Here is a 21,753-nt window from a genome sequence, read left to right as displayed (position 1 = left end):
GTGCTTGCTGTGACAAAATGTGGATTCTGGAATAAATTTAATTTGTGAAGTATCTTCTCAACAATTTTATTTTGGTTGTAACCTTCAGTTAATTTCATGCTTATTTCTCCCTTACTTTCTCGCAGTTTGGAGGAGACACAGGCTAAGACCTCTGCCAGTAGCACAAGACCAACTGACAAGTGAAGAAAGAGGGAAAACGTGATGTGCAGAAGACTATTGATGCCTGGATGAAATGACAATAATTCCCCTCACAGGATCAAAAAAGTATATCTATTGATCTAAAACTCAAATGGAGATAGGCGAGCACTGACTCCAGATCTACTGCCAGATCATCCTCATCTCCATTGTAAGGCAAGGTGATGCGCTGGAGAACAACCTACAGTTATGTGAAAGTTTTTGCACCTTTACTGATTTATTTGCATGTTTGTCATACTTTAATGTTTCAGATCATCAAACAAATTTAAATATTAGTCAAAGTATAAACATCATGCAGTTTTTTAAAAGAAGGTTTCTATCATTAAGTGAAAACAAAATTCAAAACTACATAGCCCTGTGTGAAAGTGTTTGCCCCCTAAACCTAATAACTGGTTGGGCCACCTTTAGCTGCACCAACTGCAATGTAGTGTTTTTAATAACTTGCAATGAGTCTGTTACAGCGCTGTGGAGGAACATTGGCAGACTCATCCTTGCAGAATTGTTGTAATTCAGCTATATTGGAGGGTTTTCGAGCATGAACCGCCTTTTTAAGGTCATGCAACAGCATCTCAATTGGATTCAGGTCAGGACTTTGACTAGGACACTCCAAAGTCTTCATTTTGTTTTTCTTCACCCATTCATAAGTGGACTTGCTGGTGTGCTTTGGGTCATTGTCCTGCTGCAGATCCCAAGTTTGCTACACCTTGAGGTCACAAACAGATGGCCGGACATTCTCCTTCAGGATATTATGGTACACAGCAGAATTCATGGTTTCATTTATCACAGCAAGCCTTCCAGGTCCTGAAGCAGCAAAACAACCCCAGACCATCACACTACCACCAGCATATTTTACTGTTGGTACAGTATGATGTTCTTTTTCTGAAATGCAGAGTTACCTTTACGCCACACAATGGGACACACACTTTCCAAAAAGTTCAACAGTTGTCTCGCCCGTCCACAAAGTATTTTCCCAAAAGTCTTGGGAATCATCAAGATGTTTTCTGGAAAAAAAGAGCCTTTATGTTCTTTTTGCTTAGCAGTGGTTTTTGCCTTTGAAACTCTGCCATGCTAAGCATTTTTGCCCAGAGCCCCTTTCTTATGGTGTCATGAACACTTACCTTTATTAGGATTATTGTGTAAGGATTAGGGTGTAGGTATTAGTGTGTAAGGATTAGGATGTAAGGCTTAGGGTGTAAGAAATAGGATGTAGGGATTAGGGTGTAGGGGTAGGGAATATGGTGTAGGGACTGGGGTTAGAGTGTAGGGAATAGGATAAGGAATAGGAGCTAGGGTGTAGGGAATAGGGGATGAGGTGGTGAAGCTCTTTTGACTAATGTAGAGATTAGGGTATAAAGTTTAGGATTTAAGATTAGGGGCAGACTGCACACCATGGGACCTTAGCATGGTAAAATATATTCAGTTCAATATATCTACCAGATCATTATAAAAATTAAATAAATGAAATAAATAAATAATAAATATGTACTGTGTCCCGAAGCGCTCCAGCAGATGGCGGTAGGCGGCGTAGTTGTACACTACAGGGAGTGAGGATGAAGCTCGCCAGAACTCCTCTGAGATGGGGAGGTACTGTGGCAGCTGGTTCTGGACCTGAGCCACTTTTAACAGTTGATATTGAGATGTTTATCTGCTCCTTCTGCTCTGTAAATCTTCATAACGGCTCTAATCTGAGGTGCTGGTTGTTAATTGGTGATTTCTGAGGCTGGTGACTCTAAATGAACTTCTCCACTGCAGCAGAGGTCCAGTACCAGTCATATGTTTGGACGTACCTTCTCCTTCAGTGATTTGTATTTATTATTATTACTTTTAACATTGTACATGTTAAAAGTAATAATAATAAATACAAAACATGTTTGGAATTATGTAGTAAACATAATTGTTTCAAAGTGATAAACAGCCCAAAATATGGTTTTAGATTGTTCAAAGTAGCTACATTTAGCTTTGATGCCAGCTTGGCACACTCAGGGCATTCTCTCATGACATTCTCAGTAACCTGGATTGGTTTTCAGTTCACAGGTGTGCCTTGTGCCGTGGGATGAGTTGGACTGGAGAGTAAAGGAAAAACAGCCATCAGGTACTCAGCACTTCCGAGAACTCCTTCAGGATTGTTGAAAAACCATTCCATTGTTCTGTGGAGTATAAGGAGCATGAACTGCCCCTGGTTTGGACTGATCCTGGGGAAAGGTAAATTGCAGGACCAGAAGGGCTTTGGGAAGGTTTGCCAGAAACAAAATCTGCTCGGTGTATTGCCTGAGCCATAGCACAACTGGGTCCATCTGCTGCATTATGTCTGGCAACTCAGGGATGCCACCAGGATGGGCATTTGGGTCAGTGAAATTGCCTGGGGCTCCTGAGTTGATGGGCCCTCTAAGCCCAAAACCAGAATGGCTGGACGGCAGGAAGAGCCCTACATGGTTGGGTCTTCATTTTCAGATCGGTATTTATCACCCCCTCCAGGAGTGACCCCCATCTGTGGTTCACTACATCCATTGCTTTGGAGCATTGCTTTTTAATACTTTGTTAAGTTTATCAGAGACTTTTCTTTGGCTTTTTTTCGGCACTTTGCCTTGTCTTCAGTCTGGACTTTGTCTTTGACTTTGTCTTTAGCTTGAACTTTGACCCCTGTTACCGAAGTGACTGGATTTCAGACCTGGTGTTACCTGCTGTTTGCACGTTTCTCCTGATAGCCTAGCAAGCGTGTATGAGGTTGGCCGCGGACTGGCCTGTTCAGAACAGCGTGGTGCAGTGTCCTGTGGATCTGCCTCTCATTAACCCCGAGTCGTTACATTTATAGAAAAAGTAGCACTATGAATAAAACAAACAAATAAAAACTTGAGGTATCAGAGGGATAAAGAAATCCAGACTGTAAGAATATGACCATTAGACCACGCCCCCATGCTGTATACCCCACCCCTTCTCTAAGAAAACACTAATAATTCTACTGTGACGTACACAAGCGTGTGAGAGGGAGCTGTGTGTTTAAAAAATCAGCGTTTTGTTTTCAGACTGTTGTTTACACCATTATAGAATTTCCTTCTGTTCCTTCTCAGCCAATCAGAGTGAGGTTCGACATGAAAAGGTTTTGTACTTACAGTCCCAGGATGAACAGAAACAACACACAGCTGCAAAGCTGAGGAAAAAAAACTCAGACTTTAGAGACAAAGTGAAACTGAGAGTAAATGAACATCTGCACACATCTGTGTTAAACACAGCAGTTATGACTGTTGTAAAGCTGCTGGTCGCGATGCTGCAGAGATCCGTTTAAGAGGGTTTTAGGACGACTTACGGAAAAACCTCAATAAAAGCATAAGAAAAAAAACCACATGAAATTCAGTTCAACGCATGATGGAGACAAAGATCCATGCTGAAGTGTGTGTGTGTGTGTGTGTGTGTGTGTGTGTGTCCGGTTCACATGGGCTAATCTGCATTTTCACACAGGCGCTTCCTCGTAGGAGCTCATTTGAATAATTAAAACATAATTGAGTTTCCCAGTGAAGCGCTTACTGTCAAGCTGTTATTAACAGCTGACTCTGACACACACACACACACACACACACACACACACACACGTACACACACAGTGTCATAATCATCATCATCATGATCACTGCCACTTTTATTTTCTTTGATTTGCACTTGAAGTTTAAATACAGAGTGAATCCTTATTAGTCCAAAGGGACTCGGGTTAAATCTGTCCAAACTGTCCACTGTCTTATTCAGCTGTCCTCCCTCTCTGTCTCTCTCTCTGTCTGTCTCTCTCTCTCCCAGAACTGCGTGGGATTTTAAATGTTTTATTCTTGTTCTGTCTTTGCACAGTGAGTTTGTCACTGTTTTGTTTAAATGCGTACAGTATTATTATTATTATTATTATTATTATTATCCTGAGAGCTGTAGAGAACTAGAGTGAGAGTTTAGCTCAGCTTATGGTTCCACTATGAGATCTTCTGCACCTGCATGAACCCAGATCAGGTGGATGATCAGTGATTTGAAGATTAACCCAAGTGTTGGTGACTTTATATGATTGGACGGTTTGAGTTTATGAGGTCTCTGGGGTGGGCGGGGCAAAACTGTTCTCTATGTTCTGATTTAGAGGGACCGAGTGTAACGCCGCCTATTATCTCCGCTGAGGGCCTAGGGGTTAGGGGTTAGGGAGGACGGCTCTAGAGGACGCAGTGTTTAATGACGTTTAATGTGAATCTGCGTGCAGGTCATGTGCTGGAATAAACACGGAGATCTTGGATGAATTACAAACAGTGGATTTCTTATACTGTTAGAAGAATACACGTTTAATAACATTCATCTCCATCAGCTCTTCAGTGCTTCTCCGTCAGGCTTCGAAACAGCCTTCGCGTGTAATCCGAGCTCGAATGTGAAGCTTTAACAAAAACAGAACTGGCAGCCGAAAGGCGTAATACAGCTGCACTTCAGCCGCGCGTCTGCCAGAGCCGAATTGCTGTAATTCAAGGAAACGTGTCATGAGTCCATGATGGACTATTATGTGCGTCAGAAAGGAAGCAAATCGGCACGACCACGAGCACGACTCAGAAAGCTGCTGGTGTTTATTTAAATAAAGTTTTATTTGCATTTAAATAGAACCCAATAAGTTGTTGTTCAGCACTTTTATTTTAAATTTTTTTTCCTTGCAAACCCAGAGGGACGGCATGTGCTAATCTTTCTTTGTACAGTTTGACATTTATGTCTAAAATAAAAAAATGTTTGTCAATCTAACAGTCTAATATATATAACGGGAAACAGACACAAAAACAAACCGTCTTAAAGTGTTAACAAGCGAAATGAACCACAAAACAGCCACAGAACTGCTTTATTTACATTTATATTTATTTACAGTTCAATTACTATTTTTTCTGAAGTTGCATTTAAACACTGAACAATTCAACAAGTTTTACAAATAAGTGTAAAATTTGGACTTCAGCAGTAACATGCAGGAACACTCAAACAACACCTGACGATCCGTCCACACTGACATCTGGAGTGATTGTCATTACAACTGACAGGGAGAGTTCGTCATCAATATTTCTGCACAGATGTTAAATACCGAGTTGCATTAAACACTTTTAAAAGCAATTCCATGTGAAAATGAAGTAATTACAGGAAATAAAGGCAAAATAATCTTCAGCACTTTGGTCTTACTGAGAACTCCATAATAAAACAGACGTTAAGACACAAACTACAGATACACCTTATGTCCATCATTCCTTCTTAAATAACAAGAAAGGATAAGTTCTTCGAGTTAAGAGGAGTTGAGTGTAGTCTAGATTAGAGGGTGGTAGTCCTAAGGTCTTGTTCAAGTACTAGTTCACTAGTAGTCTTGGTTAGTGGGACAGAAGACTTGATTAAGAGGCTCTGTCTGGGTTGTGGGGGACCGCTAGTCAGCAGTCTGGGTTAGGGGACTAGCAGTCTAGACTATGTGGTTAGGTATTACTCATTTTGGTCAGGGGTGGCAGTTTCAGTTAAGTAGTAGCAATCTAGATGAAAGGACTAGCAGTCTTGGTTAAAGGAAGGTTGGTTAGGTGACTAGCACTTTGGCAGTTTTGGTTGAGGTGGGAGTTTTAGTTAGGGGTCGGGCACTGGAGTAATTCCGCAAACACCAATGTTTCAGTCACGCATCTAAAATGCAGGAAATTGATACTAACTGGGACATAGTCATTTATCAAGTATGAAATTAAATATAAAACTGTACAAATAAATCATTTTAGTAATATTTTTTAGCGTTATCACACTGTGATAATAAAACCTCAAAATAGGTGATATTGTCAATACTATGATAAAAGGATAAATAAAGTAATGACATCAGACCACAAAAAATCCAATCAGACCACAAAAAATCCAAACATCTCCAGGTAAACAACGTTCCGTAAAATATTTTACAATCTTTTTTTTAAAAAAAAAATCATGTCAAATGAGATATAAATAAAATATCAGAAACCAGATAGCATGATGTGCTGAAGTCATTAAGGTAATACCGGGAATGATCATATCATCAAACACTTAATACTCAAGTACAACTTAATGATTTTTCTTTCTTTTTTTTTGGCATGACAGATCATTTTGAACACTCATACAAATTACCAACACTACAGCAGTTAAACCTACTACCATCAAATTCACCATACAAACAACACTTATTCACCATGAAATGCGGTAATATGTTACTGATTAGAAGCGAATGCACAGTTTATTAATGCTGCAGACGGAATGCGGAGAAGAGTACGTAAAATAATGGTTCACCATCGTGTCAGACACACGGTAACCATTTGCTGATATTATGGACTCATATCACAATATTATTATTATTTTTTATTACAACATAACTAATGACTAAAAAATGATTTAGAGCCTTGATGGAGTCTGATCTGCCACCTCGTCCAAGAAATACAATGTAATGATTATCTTCTCAGAGAGGAAACGAGACAATGCTCCAAATCTATCCAAAATACTTTAATGACCTTCCGTACTCTCTGTTCCAAAAGAGACAGTCTTTATCTCCTTTACCAAGGCCACGTTCCTCCTGGACAGTTATACTATTTCAATGTCTTTAAGATACCAATATTCTGGGTGTGAAATATAAGAACATGTCATGGAACTTAAATGCTATCGAATAAACGATACATGCCTAAAACATACACACACTACTCCTGCCTTCTGAATTTCGATAATTCATGCCCTTAATTTGTTTCGTTAGCCCTAAAACCAGAGAGGAAGGCGATTTTTCAAAACTTAAAACTAGCACAAGAAATCAATGAGTGCAGTTTGACGCAGGGGTTCAGGTGGCGTCTTCTTCATCATCCTCACCCAGATAATAATTAAGAGTAATAACAGCGCTTATAAAATCGCCAAGCTCCACAAAATCAGCCGTGATAATGTTAACACCATTTTCTCCCGGACGCTGGGAACGAATCCATTGCATCATCCCTGGAAGAGCTCTGTAAAAAAAACACAAAGAAATCAGCAGGAGGGCTGGAAGGCTTTGCTTACCGAGGAGCAGTAATGGTTAGGGGTCAGTCTTGCTGTGTGGGGGGGGGAGAGTCTTGGGTTATGAGCTACCTGTCCTTGTTAGAGATCAGTCTTGGTTAGTGAGGTAGCAGTCTTGATTAGGGGTCAGTCAAGGTCAGTGGGATGGCAGTCTTGGTGAGAGTCTAGCCACAAAGTAGTAGACTTTGTTTAGGATCAGTCATGGGTAGTAGGGTAGTAGTATTAGTTAGGGGTCAGTCCTGGTTAGTAGCACATAATCTCTAAACTGGTAAAGACCTTTGCATCCAAGTCAACATTTCACAGCAAACCCAGATGCATTGTGGGTGCCTACCTCTCTGTGATGGTCTCTCTAAGTCCACTGGTAACTCCTTTCATCACGGTGCTTGCTTTGGGTGTCAGAACCACCTGGGAAACAAAAAACGTTCCTTTCCGTCTGCGCTCGGTCACTGAGGTCTGGAGGAACTGAATGAGTTTTTCTGGGTCGGTGGTGTTGGCCCATGGAGATGGCATCATCTGACCCGGCCACAGAAATGGTACCTCCAGGGCCATCGGGCTGTGGTAAAACACCAACACCTGGTACTCCTTCTCCCATAAATACTTCAGACTCACTTCTTCAGCAAAAACCACAGGACAGAGACGATCTCCAAAAACGGTACGCAGCATCTGGACCAACTTTTCATGATGCAGGTTCTGCACACCATAAAAATGATTAAAGTCCAGAAAGACAATTTCTCGAGCATGGGAGGAAAGAAAAGCATTGATCTGCTCCAAGCCTTCGCGTACGGTGGCGCTGAAGAGGCCATGAGCGAAGTACAGCTCATTTTCAGGATCTCGAGGTTTGGTGGAGATGCGAAGGTCAAAAAATCTAATCCCGGCCTCTAACTGGCTAGAAAAGTTCATGGTTTGCGTTGCGAGCCATTTCCTCATCAATTTTTTAGCCACAGCTCCAAAAACTGAGACAAAATTCTGTACTGTTTCAGGTTGTTCTGGTCCAACAGGAGATGCTTCGTCAATGTAGAAGCTGAAGGAATCATGGGATCCTGCAGGAGACAAGAAGCATTAACATCTGGATATGTTTAGTTTCTCTGCTCATGAACAAAAATCACCCCACTAAAACCCATAACAGTATCTATCATCTTGGCCCGAACAGTAGGTTTTAGTCCCAACCTTACTGGGTTTGGCTACAGAACAAGCTAAATCCATTCTGGCATTTTGGGGAAAAAGCTTCTGCAAAAGAAACAAGACGTATTACAAACTGAGAATATTTAGTGTATGGTGTAGCATGTTAAAAGAAACAAAAAGCAAAATAGTTAAAATTCTCCTGTTTAATTCTTACATGTACTTTTGTATTGTTTTGCACAGTTTGGTCAGAGTTCCAATCAGTAACCCAGTAAAGTTGAAAGTTGAAGTTGATTTAACAGAATCATCAGCATTGTTGTCCTTAGTATCCTCTATAACGTGGTATGTGATGACTCGATCACACAATATGTACAATAGCCAGTGACTTCGGAGGAAACTGTAACGGCACTAACAGAACATTATATTTTCTTTAATTTTCATTTTGTTTTTCTTTTCAATTCCTTCATGGCTTTTCATGAACGACTTTTCAGGTCATGTAGTTTTTTTTCACTGATCACATGACAGAAAGGACTGAGTTGTTCACTGTTCGTTTCCCAAAACAACATAAGTTTTAAATGTTCTAAATAAAAGAGCTATCTAAATATAAATCGCAGGTATGTTTGTTTGGCTACAGACAGCTGCGTCACTGAGCGAAATCATTTCCCAGATCGAGTGAAAGCCTGAAAATGTCATTTATTGTGTTTTGCAGTGAAACTCATTCCTACTGTATGTTTGTATTTCATGCCGTCTTCATGAGAACATAACCTCGCCCTATTCCGCTCCCTCTCTGATCCTTTCTAACCCGTCGCTAACTCTCCCTGTTCCTTTAGGTGCTTAGAGCCTCCACTTCTCACCATAATCCCTGGACACTTTCCCCATAACTTCAACACAGACCTGCATTTTCCTCAAGGTTTCCTTTAGTACTCTATCCAACATTTAACCGTTAACCTAAGCCTAGCTCTACCCTTAACACTGCACAAGCAGCAGCATAGCTCTAGTCCTTACAATACCCTGTAATCCTACATTAATCCCCACCCTTAGTTCCTGTATGCTCACCTGACCTTCTTTAAGGGCCATCTGCTAACTCACAACTTGAGTTCTAACCCCATCTCCAGCCACTAATCCTGTTGTGTAGGTCCGTACAGAACTGAAGAGTCCTAACCTGAACCTAACATCGGCATTATCTCGAGATTTTTTGAAAACCCAGATATTTAATTCTATTCCCTAATCACATTTCCACCCACATTTTATTTATAAGTTTTTAATCTCTTTCCATTTCCACTCATTCATACACTAAACCTCGGCTGTATACATGAACACAATGTGCTTAAAATATTACATAACATGATGATGATTTAGTCTAAAGGCAGTAAGTGTGTCATGTTCCCGCTTCTCACCGTGTCTTATACTGATTATTCTAACAATAACACTAATTTATCTGCGGCTGAAATGAACCCTGAATCAGACCCCTGGAGAGCTGATGATTATTAAACAGCCGAACTAAACTCTAATTTCATGCAAAGAAAAACAACACATGGGCTAATTTACCCCAAACTATTTAGAAATCCAAATGTTCATGTGATGCGACTGTCATGTAAATAATATATTTTGGAAACTGAATATTTTTTTTTACGACTGACTCCATCTAAACCTGGTGTTTCGTATCCAGCAGCTAAAGACGAGGCACCAAACGACTCAGAGGAGACGTTTCATCATCATGACTGTGCAAATCTCATCTTCCAGTCATTTAATCATCACGTTTATCTAGTTTATGGGACGCAGCCGGATAGAAACCCCCTAAGTGTCAGAGAGAAAGTGCAGGATTAGGAGAGGATCAGCGCTCGGACGGAGCAGGCGAGTTAACCCTCACACACACCGCTCACGTCTCTTCTGCACGGCTCACGTGGACGTGAAGGTCTTTCTGTCTGCAGTGTTTATTACTGATTACAGACAGCATGAGGATGAAAACCGACTGGGTGTGAGACCAGCGCTCTACAAGAATCTCTGTATCTCTTACAGGAACAGACACCAGGCTGGGTGGAGTTTAGAGACGAGCTGACGCTGTAGTCGCACAAAACACAGTACTCGGGCTGATCCTATTATTTTTATGTTATACATATGATAAAGGAAATGTGCCAAAGAAGCTACTTCTGAAGTTTATGCAACATTGGAAGGGACTGATCTCGCTTCCCTAAAACCTGCAGCCGATTCAGAGAGATGATTTTTATATGTGACACTTAAAATAATAATTAATTAAAATGCGAGTTATTAATATTTCTTTATGAGTATTAATACTAAACTTGGTGTAAGCTAATAGAAGCATGTGACCTGTGAAAATTCATGATTAAATTTAAGCATTCTGTGCAAAATTAAGGATTTTTAAAAAATAGATAAATACTAAATAATAAATAAATCTGTAGTGTCCATAACCATGTCAAATTCATCTTAACAGTTTAGCACTTTAAAAACAATACACTTTTTCAGGTTTATGTCTTTTCATGTGAAATCTAAACTGTCCAAGCATGGGTCGGGAAATAAGAAGTATTAAGTATTATGAACATACAGTATGGTGTTATATGAAAATTCACTTTTTTCACCTGGTGAGACACTTTTTAGCTCCAACACCATGATTCGGTTGAGAGCGAGTGAGTTCCTGTTCTCACTGACGTTACAGCAGATATACACACTCGTCTCTCTCCCTCTCTTTATTCTCTCTCTTCAGCTTAATAAGAGGAAAGTCTTTCAGCTGGTCATGTGACTGAGAAACCCGGCGCGGTGTACACTCCTCTGTCCTGAAGATCCCAGCTTTACCTCTGGACGCTCGTACTGGAGACTCCTTACACTCTACTCACTCTAACAACATTTCACTGTATGTACAGCGAGCGCTGTTAATGAGCCGTTACTATGGAAACCACAAGGTATTAAAACCAGCGCATTACTGGTCACATGCTCTACTGTCAGAGCCGCTGTTACAGAGAATTAATCAACACCTTCTGACCAATCAGAGCGCAGGAATCAGCATCACCACAGGAGAAAAGAAACCTGCAGTTTAAAAGTCACTGTGTGTAAAATAAAGTCTGCAGGTAGATGCAACTCATTGCAGTTGTGTTTGCAGGTTGAAGGTGAGAGGTTTTGTGGTAATTATGTAAACTGAAGTAAAGTAGGGAGATAATAAGTCAGTGTGTGATGATTATTATGATTATTTTTAAAATTAGATCATCATTTAATTTCTAATCAAAGTGTAATTGCAGTACACTCATTAATACTGTAGATGAGTTAAAGTGGGAGTATTATTACTGTATCTGAAGTGACTAATCACACACCAGCAGTACATTAGCAGTGTTTAGAAATATGCTAATGATCTGTTAATTAATCTAATGATCTATACCTCAGTGTGTGTGTGTGTGTGTGTGTGTGAGTAAGTGATATACACTAATAATGATTGATGAACAGATCATCATTAATCATCAGCACTGATTATTAGTCATTTATTAATAAACCTAAACATTCAAATCCTAGTGATTACCTCATGGCTTGGGGGCGGGGCTAAACTTGAACCTGACCAGATCCTGACTAGTTATCTGATGTTCCTGTTGTAAACGCCTGTGTGTTTGTTTGGGTGCAGTAACGCCAGCCTGCGTCTCGTCTCGTCTCGTCTCTGATCTCAGACTCTTTGTGTTCCTCAGTAGATCCTCCCTGAGCTCTGATGGGTTAAAGGTATCATTTATAACAGTGTGTAATACTTCTGTTCCTGTGTGTGTGTGTGTGTGTGTGTGTGTGTGTGTGTGTGTGTGTGTGTGTGAGAAGGCGGCGATTTGGGACACAGCCGCAGTCTGGGGGGGTTAGACCTCCAGTTCATCACACTGAAGACTGAACACTTAGAACTTAACATACACTGTGCAACACACACACACACACACTCCGCCTTCTCCAGTAACACTTCTGAAAAGAAGCAGTAACCCCACTCAGTGTGTTTTTTCCTGATGAAGACCATTAGATCTTCGACATTTGAGCTGAGCTGCTGCTTTTCCTGCATGAGCTCATCACACACACACACACACACACACACACACACACAGTTGCTGCTCTCAGGTTCGTGTCCCTGAAGCAACAGGTTTGATCTCATATGATTTGGCAGCTTTAATATTATTTATTACTGCTGAGATTACCACACACACACACACACACACACACACCTGGTCCCCCCCCCCCCTGACATCTACATATAGCTGACTGTTTGCAAGAACAGAACGTTTAGTGGTTATAATCTGGATGACGTCATAAAAAGGATAGAAATAACAATAAATAAATAAATAAATAAATAAATAAGTGCTGCTGCTTCCTCAAAAAAAAGTGCGCATCAGGTTTTATCAAACCCCCCCATACACACACACACACACACACACACACACACGTGCATCACTAGCTTCTGTTTTTGGATGTGGATCTATACAGTTATATATATATACACCCCCCCCCATGTTTCATCCTAATGATGGTGTGTGTGTGTGTGTGTGTGTGTGTGTGTATCTTTATTTCCCCCTTACGTGCTCTACATGTCTATTATTCTATTCTTCCTCCTTCACACACACACACACACACACACACACACGCGTATGTATATATGTATATCTTCACCCTCCAGCCCTGATCCTGTGTGTGTGTGTGTGTGTGTGTGTGTACTCACCCGGTATGGCGAGGTTGGTGAGCGGGAGCGCGTGCAGGTTGGCGGGGAGGTTGGACATCCAGTCCGCGTGCCGGAGCTCGCCCTTACCGTGAGACGCAGCCATGCCGACACACACACACACACACACACACTGACACACACACACTCCGCGCTCTGTCTCAGCACCGCTCTCTCTCTCTCTCTCTCTCTCTCTGTGTCTCCGCCTCACCACCACACCCTCACACACACACACACACACACTGAGACACGGAGCGGCTGCAGGTGAGACTCTCCCTCTGTGTCTCTCCTCCACACGCGCGCGCGCAGGGCATGGGGACGGAATAACGCGCGCAACCGGCACGTGCACGAGAGCGCGCAGGACCAGAGCGAGGAGAGAGAGAGAGAGAGAGCAACACACACACACACACACACACACACTACTGGTGTCGTCCCGCGTCTTTAACAGTTAAAATGTTAAATCTAATAATAATCTGATCTTTAATATAATCAGTGTTATTATTATTATTATTATTATTATTGTTATTATTATTATTATTATTATTATGATTATTATTATTATTGATATTATTATGATTATGATTATTATTATTATTGTTATTATTATTATTATGATTATGATTATTATTATTATTGATATTATTATGATTATGATTATTATTATTATTGTTATTATTATTATTATTATTGTTATTATTATTATTATGATTATGATTATTATTATTATTGATATTATTATGATTATGATTATTATTATTATTGTTATTATTATTATTATGATTATGATTATTATTATTATTGATATTATTATGATTATGATTATTATTATTGTTATTATTATTATTATGATTATGATTATTATTATTATTATTATTGATATTATTATGATTATTATGATTATTATTTGAGGCTGAAGCCCACGTCCATGTCTGTGTGTCTCTCTGTACAGCAGAACTCTCTGTCTAACTTATTAATACAAAGAAATCCCATTCTGTAAGGTTGAGTATCTTACGCCTTGTTTACACTAAGTTGTCCTTCTTTGGTGCTCAGACAAATACACTCCCTGTTCGGTAATCGGAGAGTGAATCACAGATGAGAAATGGAAAAAGTAGATCAAAGGATAAAGATGAAGTTTTGTCTTAAAACCACTCCAGCATGTTAAAATTCACTTATACCACTTCAGCGCTGTTATTTCAGCCAAAGTGAAAATATGAACTAATCCCAGTCAAAATATTCACTTTATCTTTTCTAATTAATATCTATTGGTGCAGGTGTTTGTTTACATTGAGACAGTAGCGCATTAGTAGATTATTTTACAGTAGATTATTAAATCCCACACATAACTGTTCATAACATCACTTTTACTCCACATTTAGATTTCATTAGTTTTATTAAATTCTGTCCTGATGCTGTAACACAATCTGGATGGACAGACAGAGATGAAGACAGACAGAACATTTTCTGAGACTGGTTTCAGTTCCTTTAATGTATGACATGTAAAGATCATATTAAAAGAGTGAGTTCTGACCCAATGTACCTTTCTTTTATATATACATATGATAGAATAAATAATGAATAAAGACAAAGTTAAGATTATTAGATGTGTACTTCAGTCAGTGTTAAAGCCTGCCTCAATTTAACCAGATGATCCCTGACTGAACTCAACACCACTGAACCATCAGCTGAACTGGAGCCTCAACATCAGCACCTGAGCTTACCAATGCTGTGTGTGTGTGAGAAAACAAATCCACACACACACGTGCGCATACATGCCAACATCTAGTGTACAGCCTTCCCAGAGGAGTGTGTGATAAAAGTACACACATGGGGGAACAGATCTGGTACAGGACACACATCAGCACATAGGGGTGTGATGGTCAGGGGGGCACATACTTTAGTTATCACACAATACCATCACCAATATCACACATGCTTTTTAAAAATCAATCACACATGGAGTTGTGCGGACATTAAACAGTTTATTATGTACAAACATCAGTAACATTTCTTAGAAAACTGAAGTGTGTTAAAGCAGAACCTGAGTGATGAGCTGCAGGATTCTGACTCGACACACACACACACACACACCGAAAATCACAGTACCTCATCTTCTTCATCATCACATTCTTCATCATCTTCATCAGCTTTATTATCATCTTCATCATAAAGGTCATTATTTTATTACAGACTGAAACACTACAGATTTAATCATCTCTACTTTTTTGTCTTCAGTGTTTTATTTCCTCAGATTCAGTAAATGTTCAAAACGCAGCGTTTAGGATCTACAGCCAAACTACACGACACACACACACACACACACACACACACACTATACATACCTCTCTCTTTCTCTCTCTCTCTCACACACACACACACACACACACCCCTATCAAACTCTTCCTACATGTAATTGTTTCTTATTTTACTGCAGATCTATTCTAATTATAATTATTCTTTTATTTTATTAATTGTTTTTGTAAAATCACTTTGTTCATTGTTTTGTGTGTGTGTGTGTGTGTGTGTGTGTGTGTGTATGAATGTGCTAGGTGTGCAATTGTGTCTTCAGATCTGTTGCATGGGCTTCAGGTCAGGAGAAACCTGAAAAAAGGCAACAAAGAAACAGACCAGAAATGAAAGAATAGAAACAATCCAAAGTAAATTAATGTGTGGGAGGAGTCTTGCATTTCCCAGCATGCATCTCTCACCTCAAAATCAGTTCCTGTAGACTTCCTGATGTCGTCAGGTGTAAGCCCCGCCCACACCTCGATCAGAGTCAGCCCTTTATCCTTATCCACGTCAAACACGGCCTGAGAACACGAAGCATCAGAGATCAGAACATAACAACACTGAAGGGGCGTGGTCAAGTGTCTGCTGTGGGCGGAGTGGAGGCAGAAAAAAGGCTCCTGAGTCTTACTGCAAACACACGCGCACACACACACACACACACTTCCTACAGGGGTGTGTAAACTCAGGATTTCAGGAAGTGTCAGGTGCCACCATGGATCCTCAACACTCTGACAGAACCTCACTGTCCTCACCAGCCTCCACCAAACCCAAACTCCAAGCAGCGGCTCTGATCTGCTGTGTCTCCTGCCACTGACAACACAAGAAGCTCACCAAGATGTCCTTCAAACACATTCCAGAGGATTGTCTGGAACTCTTTGTGCATGCGTCTGTTTAGTTGGGATAACCAGAGGAGATACAGGAGCTTAACTTCTCCCCTTGCTTTTGGAGATGCCCAGCCTGCATGCCACCCCACAGCTCCTACCTCGGCATGTCAGCTGGACACATGAGGAGCACCACCAATTCCCCTGGCACTTTCTCTCCTCCAATGCTCAGGACCTCAAAACCCACTTCCTGAACCTGGGTTCCTCCTCGCTTTAGCCCCTCCTCCTTCACATCTGATGTCTTCCTCAACCCGTCCATCGACAGATAAAACGTCTATGTCCTCATACCCACGGCAACTGTTCTGGATGATGTCATTTCCATGCTGAGACACACCCGGACTGGTGGACAAGGTCCAGACCAGGAGATTTGGTTGCCATGACTACCACTAGCATCACGCTAATACACACTTTACACACTTCCTGATTTAATGTGTTAATCCTCTCCTGAACTGGTTTGATGTGAGTGTTGTGGTGTTTGTGCACTCTGTGGCATTTCAGTAAAAAAAATCAGATATCAAATCCCTATTAGTCTCACACACACACACACACACACACACACACACACAAGCACCCATTAGCAACCACAATTCCTGTTAGCATCAGCGGCTAATAAGCACTCCACCCATTCATCAGCGTCAAAGGGCACAGTGGAGACACACACACACACACACACACACACACACACACACACACACAGGGCCATGTGCAGAGCAGCTAATGCTATTAGCCCTGATGTGACTGGAGGAAACACAGAGACAGACACATCTGATTAGCGTCTCCGCTCTCCTCCATGATCAGAGATCTCTTCTCATCTGCTTCTACTGTGTTTTAGTGTGTGTGTGTGTGTGTGTGTGTGTTTCACTGTGTAAACCTGCAATACAGTTATTTATAAGGCAAGTGGTAATAATTACACAGTGAACGTGATATTAGAAAGCCGTTACCATAGTAACGTCAGAGGTAATATCAACGTTAGCTGTAGCGTGCGTGCTAGCTTAGCTAGTGTGTCCGCGCGGATCGTAAAAGGATAGTGATGATGTCACCCATAAGGACCCATGTGTGTACCCAGAGGCACTGGGTACATGGAGTGGGCGTGGCCTGATTGAGTCTTTGTGGAAGTGAACAGGAAGTGACCTCAGCAGGCCCCACCTTCTCAGTGATGATGCGGTCCACACACTGTTTCCCGGTCAGGGGCAGACTGCACTTCTCCAGGATCTTGTGCTTCCCTCCCTGAAACCACAGACACGTCACACACACACAAACAATCACGAGCACACGACTGAACAACATCTGCTGATTGTAACCGGTTGCCATGGAGACACCCCCCCTCCTTTCCCCACCTTGGCCGAGTGCTCCATCGTCACCACCACTTTGGTCCCGGCGCTGGCCACCAGGTCCATCGCTCCTCCCATTCCCTTCACCATCTTACCCTGAAACACACACACACACACAGTTATTAATTATTATCACTTTATCATCACATGACTTATTATCACTATACACCTGAAACCCCGCCCCTTATTAAAGTCTTCAACTCACAATAACTGCCCTCACACTGGAAGACTAATAATAGCATGGACCAAGGGGAGAAGAGGAGACCTCCTGAGTTTACGTCTGGTTGCCGTGGTAACCCTGGTCTCACCTAGCTAGGATTAGCAGATGTTCTCCTGCAGTGCGCGGTGACGTCCCACTCATTATACTGCAGTTTAATTATTATCATTATTATTATTATTATTATTATTATTAACCTGCCCAGGTGTTTACCTGAGAGAACCAGGTTCTAATGATGTTCTGTCAGGTTCCAGAGTTTACAGTATCAGAGAGGAGCTCTCAGGTATCTCTGTCAACACTTCCTCTACGAGTGTGTGTTACACACAGTGTTTCCGCTTCACTTTAGAGTCTCGCGCTCACAGGCTCAGTCGGCCGTTTCTGAACAGAACCCCGTTTACTCCGGTTCCTCCGGTGCGGCTCGGGGAACTCGGGCGTGGAGGTCATGTGACCCGGTGGTGCTGTGGACAGGAATGATGTCATCAGCTTTCTGCAGCTCGAAAGCACGGTGATGTGCGGGTTATGATGCAATGTTTTCTTCAATTACGTGTGTGCCCGTGTGTGTGTGTGTGTGTGTGTGTGTGTGTGTGTGTGTGTGTGCGCGCATGCACTAAACTAAATGAAGTGAATAATGGAATATTTCAGAAGCACAGAGAAAGAGAGAGAGATTTTGTCTTTTTAATGTAAACGCTGTAAGTTCAGCCGACAGCAGATCGCTGCTGAGAGCGTTTCCATGACAACAAATCAAATATTTCCCCTCGGCCACTCTCCACTCGTTCTTCTCCTCCGTTCCCGACAAAAACACACCACAAAATTATCGCCCTTCATTCTGAAATGTTTCCTCAGCCGCTCTTCTGCTGTCCCCATCTCCCTCTCACACACACACACACACACACACACACACACACACACACACAAAGGCTAATCGCTTCGCTAATGCAGTTTCCTAGACAACCGCCAAAGGTCAGGAGGTTGGTGCGTATGAAAGTGCTGGAGGGCAGTAACAAATACCCCCCCCCCCCAAAAAAAAAAAATCCCGCCGCAGTCAGTCTGAGGAATCGAGTTTAACACTGATATCAGAACATGACATCATCACAGAGTGACAAACACACACACACACAACCACACACACACACACTGCTGCACCAACCTCACATTATACACTGGTGCAGGTTACCGTGGATACCACATTACAGTCCTGTAGCACATGCTTTAAACACACACACACACACACACACACACACACACACAAACACATTTACAATAGTGTTAAAGACTCTAGAACCTGGCCCGGTCCACTGAGGACACTAGAACCCGTTCCAACACACCCACAACATACACCTACTCAGAGTGGACCGTGACCCAGGAACACACAGAAGGGTCGAGAACCGAAGCCCACAACTACAGCAACACCACTACAATAGAGAACCACGCTGAGATCTTTATAATAATAACAAGAACATCTAGAACCATAACAACCATGACAGAACATTGGACCACACTGATGTAGTTCTGGATGTTACAGGAGGTTTACACACGGAGGATCTGAGAGACGTACAGGAGGGGAGCAGAAGCATGAGATGGTCCTCAGTGGAGAGTGAGGTTCTCTCACAGGTCAGTTCTTTCACTCTTATAATAGAGGAAACAAACAGCATCTGACTCAGCTCTGTGTGTGTGTGTGTGTGTGTGTCAGGAGAGGAGCTATCAATAAAGAAACAGATAGCGAGAGGTTATTTAATATCTCTCTCTCTCACACACACACACACATACACAGTGTTCTGTTTAACATCATCACTGCAGAGTCACTGAGCTCAAACACTTCAGTTACTGGCACCATCATGACAGAGGTGTAGGGCAGTGACCCCAGGGGGGTAGGGGGGTAGGGGCAGTGACCCCAGGGCGCAGGAAGAGTGCCACCCCGGGTGGGGCAGTAGCACAGCGCAGTGACCACGACGGGGTGAGGAGGCATTTACAGCGTTCTCCAGTCCAGTAGAAGAGAAGGTGAGGTGATGAACATCTGGACCACCTGCACTGGGGCTTTAACTCTCATTCCACACACACCTCCTGTGAGACACGCCCACTGAATACATCACACACACACACCCCTTAACACGGAGTTTAAAAAACAAAAAGGCATTTCTTAGTCACATGTTCATAGGTGAGGTCACGTGTGGTCACGCCCTGCCTGGCTCCGCCCTCTTTATGCCCGTGTGACGGTGTCACCTGATCACGATTCTTTACATAACATTTATAATTCATTATTTAATTTATTTATGTAACTATTAAATCTGTTACCTGAGCTGTGCAGCAGAGGCACATCACACACACACACACACACACACACACACACACACACACACACACACAGGATAGAGGAGAAAAGATACAGCTCCTCTGTGTGTGTGTGTGTGTGTGTGTGTGTGAGATAAATAACCTTCAGCAGCTCGATCAGTGCAGCGTGGAGCCGAGGAGACATCCATCAGTGCCAGCACAGCTATAAATATCCACCGTGTGTGTGTGTGTGTGTGTGTGTGTGTGTGTGTGTGTGTGTTGCCATCGACAACCTGCAGAGAAAAATCTTTTCTAAATTTCCCCTGGAAAAACTCCACTATCCAAACACACACACACACACACACACACGATTATACACACTTCTCTCTCTCTCACACACACACACACACAGAGCTGTGGCTAAAAAAAAACGTGTGCGAGTGGGTATGAGAGTTTAGTTTTATAATGTTTTGTTTTGTGTGTGTGTGTGTGTGTGTGTGGGGAGACGTGGGGGGGGGGGGGGGGGGGGGGGGGACGTTGGGAGGCGTGGGGGGACGGGGGGGGACTTACGGGGATCATCCAGTTGGCCAAGTCTCCGTATCTGGACACCTGCATCGCTCCCAACATCGTCAGATTAACATGTCCACTGTAACACACACACACACACACACACACACACACACAACATTGTATTAACATTCATATAACTGATTAAATGTTCTACAGATACACTGAGACATGGAGAACTCCAGGATTCTGGAGCTGCATAAAAACCCCAAGAACCTGAACCTGTCCTGAACCTCAAACAGCACTGAAGAACCCTACAGCAGAACCCCGCAGCTACGAATCTAGAACCTAACAAGTGTGTTAGAACTTAGAACAGTACCGGTGGTCCTGCCGCCCAAACCCCTTAAACTAGGTTGTAGAACAGTACTGAAAGTGTACAGAACACTCTAGAACCACCAGAACCTAGAACTTCAAAGGATCCTCCACCTTAAAATCACACAACAGACTCTATACCTGCAGTCTGGATCTGGATAGGAGATAACCGAGGTTCACTGGGGAGTGGAGACAGACGCCAGGAGTGAGAACCTGAGACCATAGTGAGTCTGGACTCCAGAACCTGCAGGCGCCCCTGGGCTTTAGAAATCGTGCTGAGGATTACAGAACCCACTGTGGGGGGGCCGGGGGGGCTGCAGCTCAGGGCCGTGTCTCTCCTAGAGTGTGACATGAGAACCGAGACATTTTTCTGTGGAGACCCGCTGGTGTGTAAAGGTCAAGATCGATTTCCTCACCGAGGGGTTCGAACAGTCTGATGTGTCACGTCTCAAAATATTTATAAAAAAAAAAAGAGAAGTACTGTAAATTCAAACCTTTACACACACACACACACACACACACACACACACACACACTCGCCTTTACAGCGCCCCTTCCACCCCCTCCCCCTTTTGGCCGCGTTACTCGTAATCCAAGGTTCCACTGTGTACACAATTCTTCGTTGTACTTGGTCCAGCCTTTAGATAAAGTTCTCCCATGCGCCATCTGGTGGATATTCAGTGAAACACAACACATTTATTTAAATTCCCAAATGTTGCTTGTGGGATTTTATGGCTCTATTTTTTGCTCCTGTTTTAGGTTCTAGTCCCTTCTGTGTGCTTGTGCTTGTGGTATGTTCTGAGTTCTAGTACAGAGTACCGGAGTGCTGTATTGTCTCAGTGCTGCTCTAGAACCCTCAGTAAGAATTCTCTGGTGTGTGTG

At 42.3% G+C, this 21,753-nt stretch overlaps 3 protein-coding genes across 3 annotated transcripts in view; all 3 read right to left on the bottom strand.

The window, feature by feature from the left end:
• The window catches only part of c7a (complement component 7a), a 40,097-nt gene extending 36,484 nt beyond the window's left edge, over window positions 1-3,613 (bottom strand). The window contains exon 1 of the mRNA XM_053503905.1: window positions 3,610-3,613. The gene's annotated coding sequence lies outside the window, so the exon portion shown is untranslated. The remainder of the gene's footprint in view (window positions 1-3,609) is intronic.
• A 2,440-nt stretch (window positions 3,614-6,053) lies between these two features.
• Window positions 6,054-13,147, bottom strand: plcxd3 (phosphatidylinositol-specific phospholipase C, X domain containing 3). Its single transcript, XM_053504472.1, has 3 exons — window positions 13,013-13,147; window positions 7,538-8,246; window positions 6,054-7,157 (listed from the first exon to the last, which is right to left on the bottom strand). Exons 1-3 carry the CDS (start codon window positions 13,113-13,115, stop codon window positions 6,998-7,000), a joined length of 972 nt encoding a protein of 323 aa, XP_053360447.1. The 5' UTR covers window positions 13,116-13,147; the 3' UTR covers window positions 6,054-6,997.
• A 1,821-nt stretch (window positions 13,148-14,968) lies between these two features.
• oxct1a (3-oxoacid CoA transferase 1a) overlaps window positions 14,969-21,753 on the bottom strand; it is a 26,265-nt gene continuing 19,480 nt past the window's right edge. The window contains exons 13-17 of the mRNA XM_053504625.1: window positions 20,563-20,638; window positions 17,514-17,603; window positions 17,323-17,403; window positions 15,715-15,816; window positions 14,969-15,607 (exon numbers count right to left, since the gene is read on the bottom strand). Of these exons, the coding sequence (XP_053360600.1) occupies window positions 15,572-15,607; window positions 15,715-15,816; window positions 17,323-17,403; window positions 17,514-17,603; window positions 20,563-20,638 (385 nt within the window). The 3' untranslated portion in view covers window positions 14,969-15,571. The remainder of the gene's footprint in view (window positions 15,608-15,714; window positions 15,817-17,322; window positions 17,404-17,513; window positions 17,604-20,562; window positions 20,639-21,753) is intronic.

Source organism: Clarias gariepinus, chromosome 9 (assembly GCF_024256425.1).
Source record: "Clarias gariepinus isolate MV-2021 ecotype Netherlands chromosome 9, CGAR_prim_01v2, whole genome shotgun sequence".
NCBI lineage: Eukaryota > Metazoa > Chordata > Actinopteri > Siluriformes > Clariidae > Clarias > Clarias gariepinus.
The sequence above is the reverse complement of the archived record's forward strand: the minus strand, read 5'-3'. Positions and strand labels throughout refer to the sequence as shown.

Excerpts from the sequence above, each read along its gene's own strand:
- plcxd3 (XM_053504472.1), bottom strand. The coding sequence starts at position 13,115 with ATGGCTGCGTCTCACGGTAAGGGCGAGCTCCGGCACGCGGACTGGATG. Across the intron at positions 8,247-13,012 it reads CACCAACCTCGCCATACCGG|GATCCCATGATTCCTTCAGC; the intron begins GTGAGTACACAC and ends TGTCTCCTGCAG. Across the intron at positions 7,158-7,537 it reads AGAGAGACCATCACAGAGAG|AGCTCTTCCAGGGATGATGC; the intron begins GTAGGCACCCAC and ends TTTTTTTTACAG.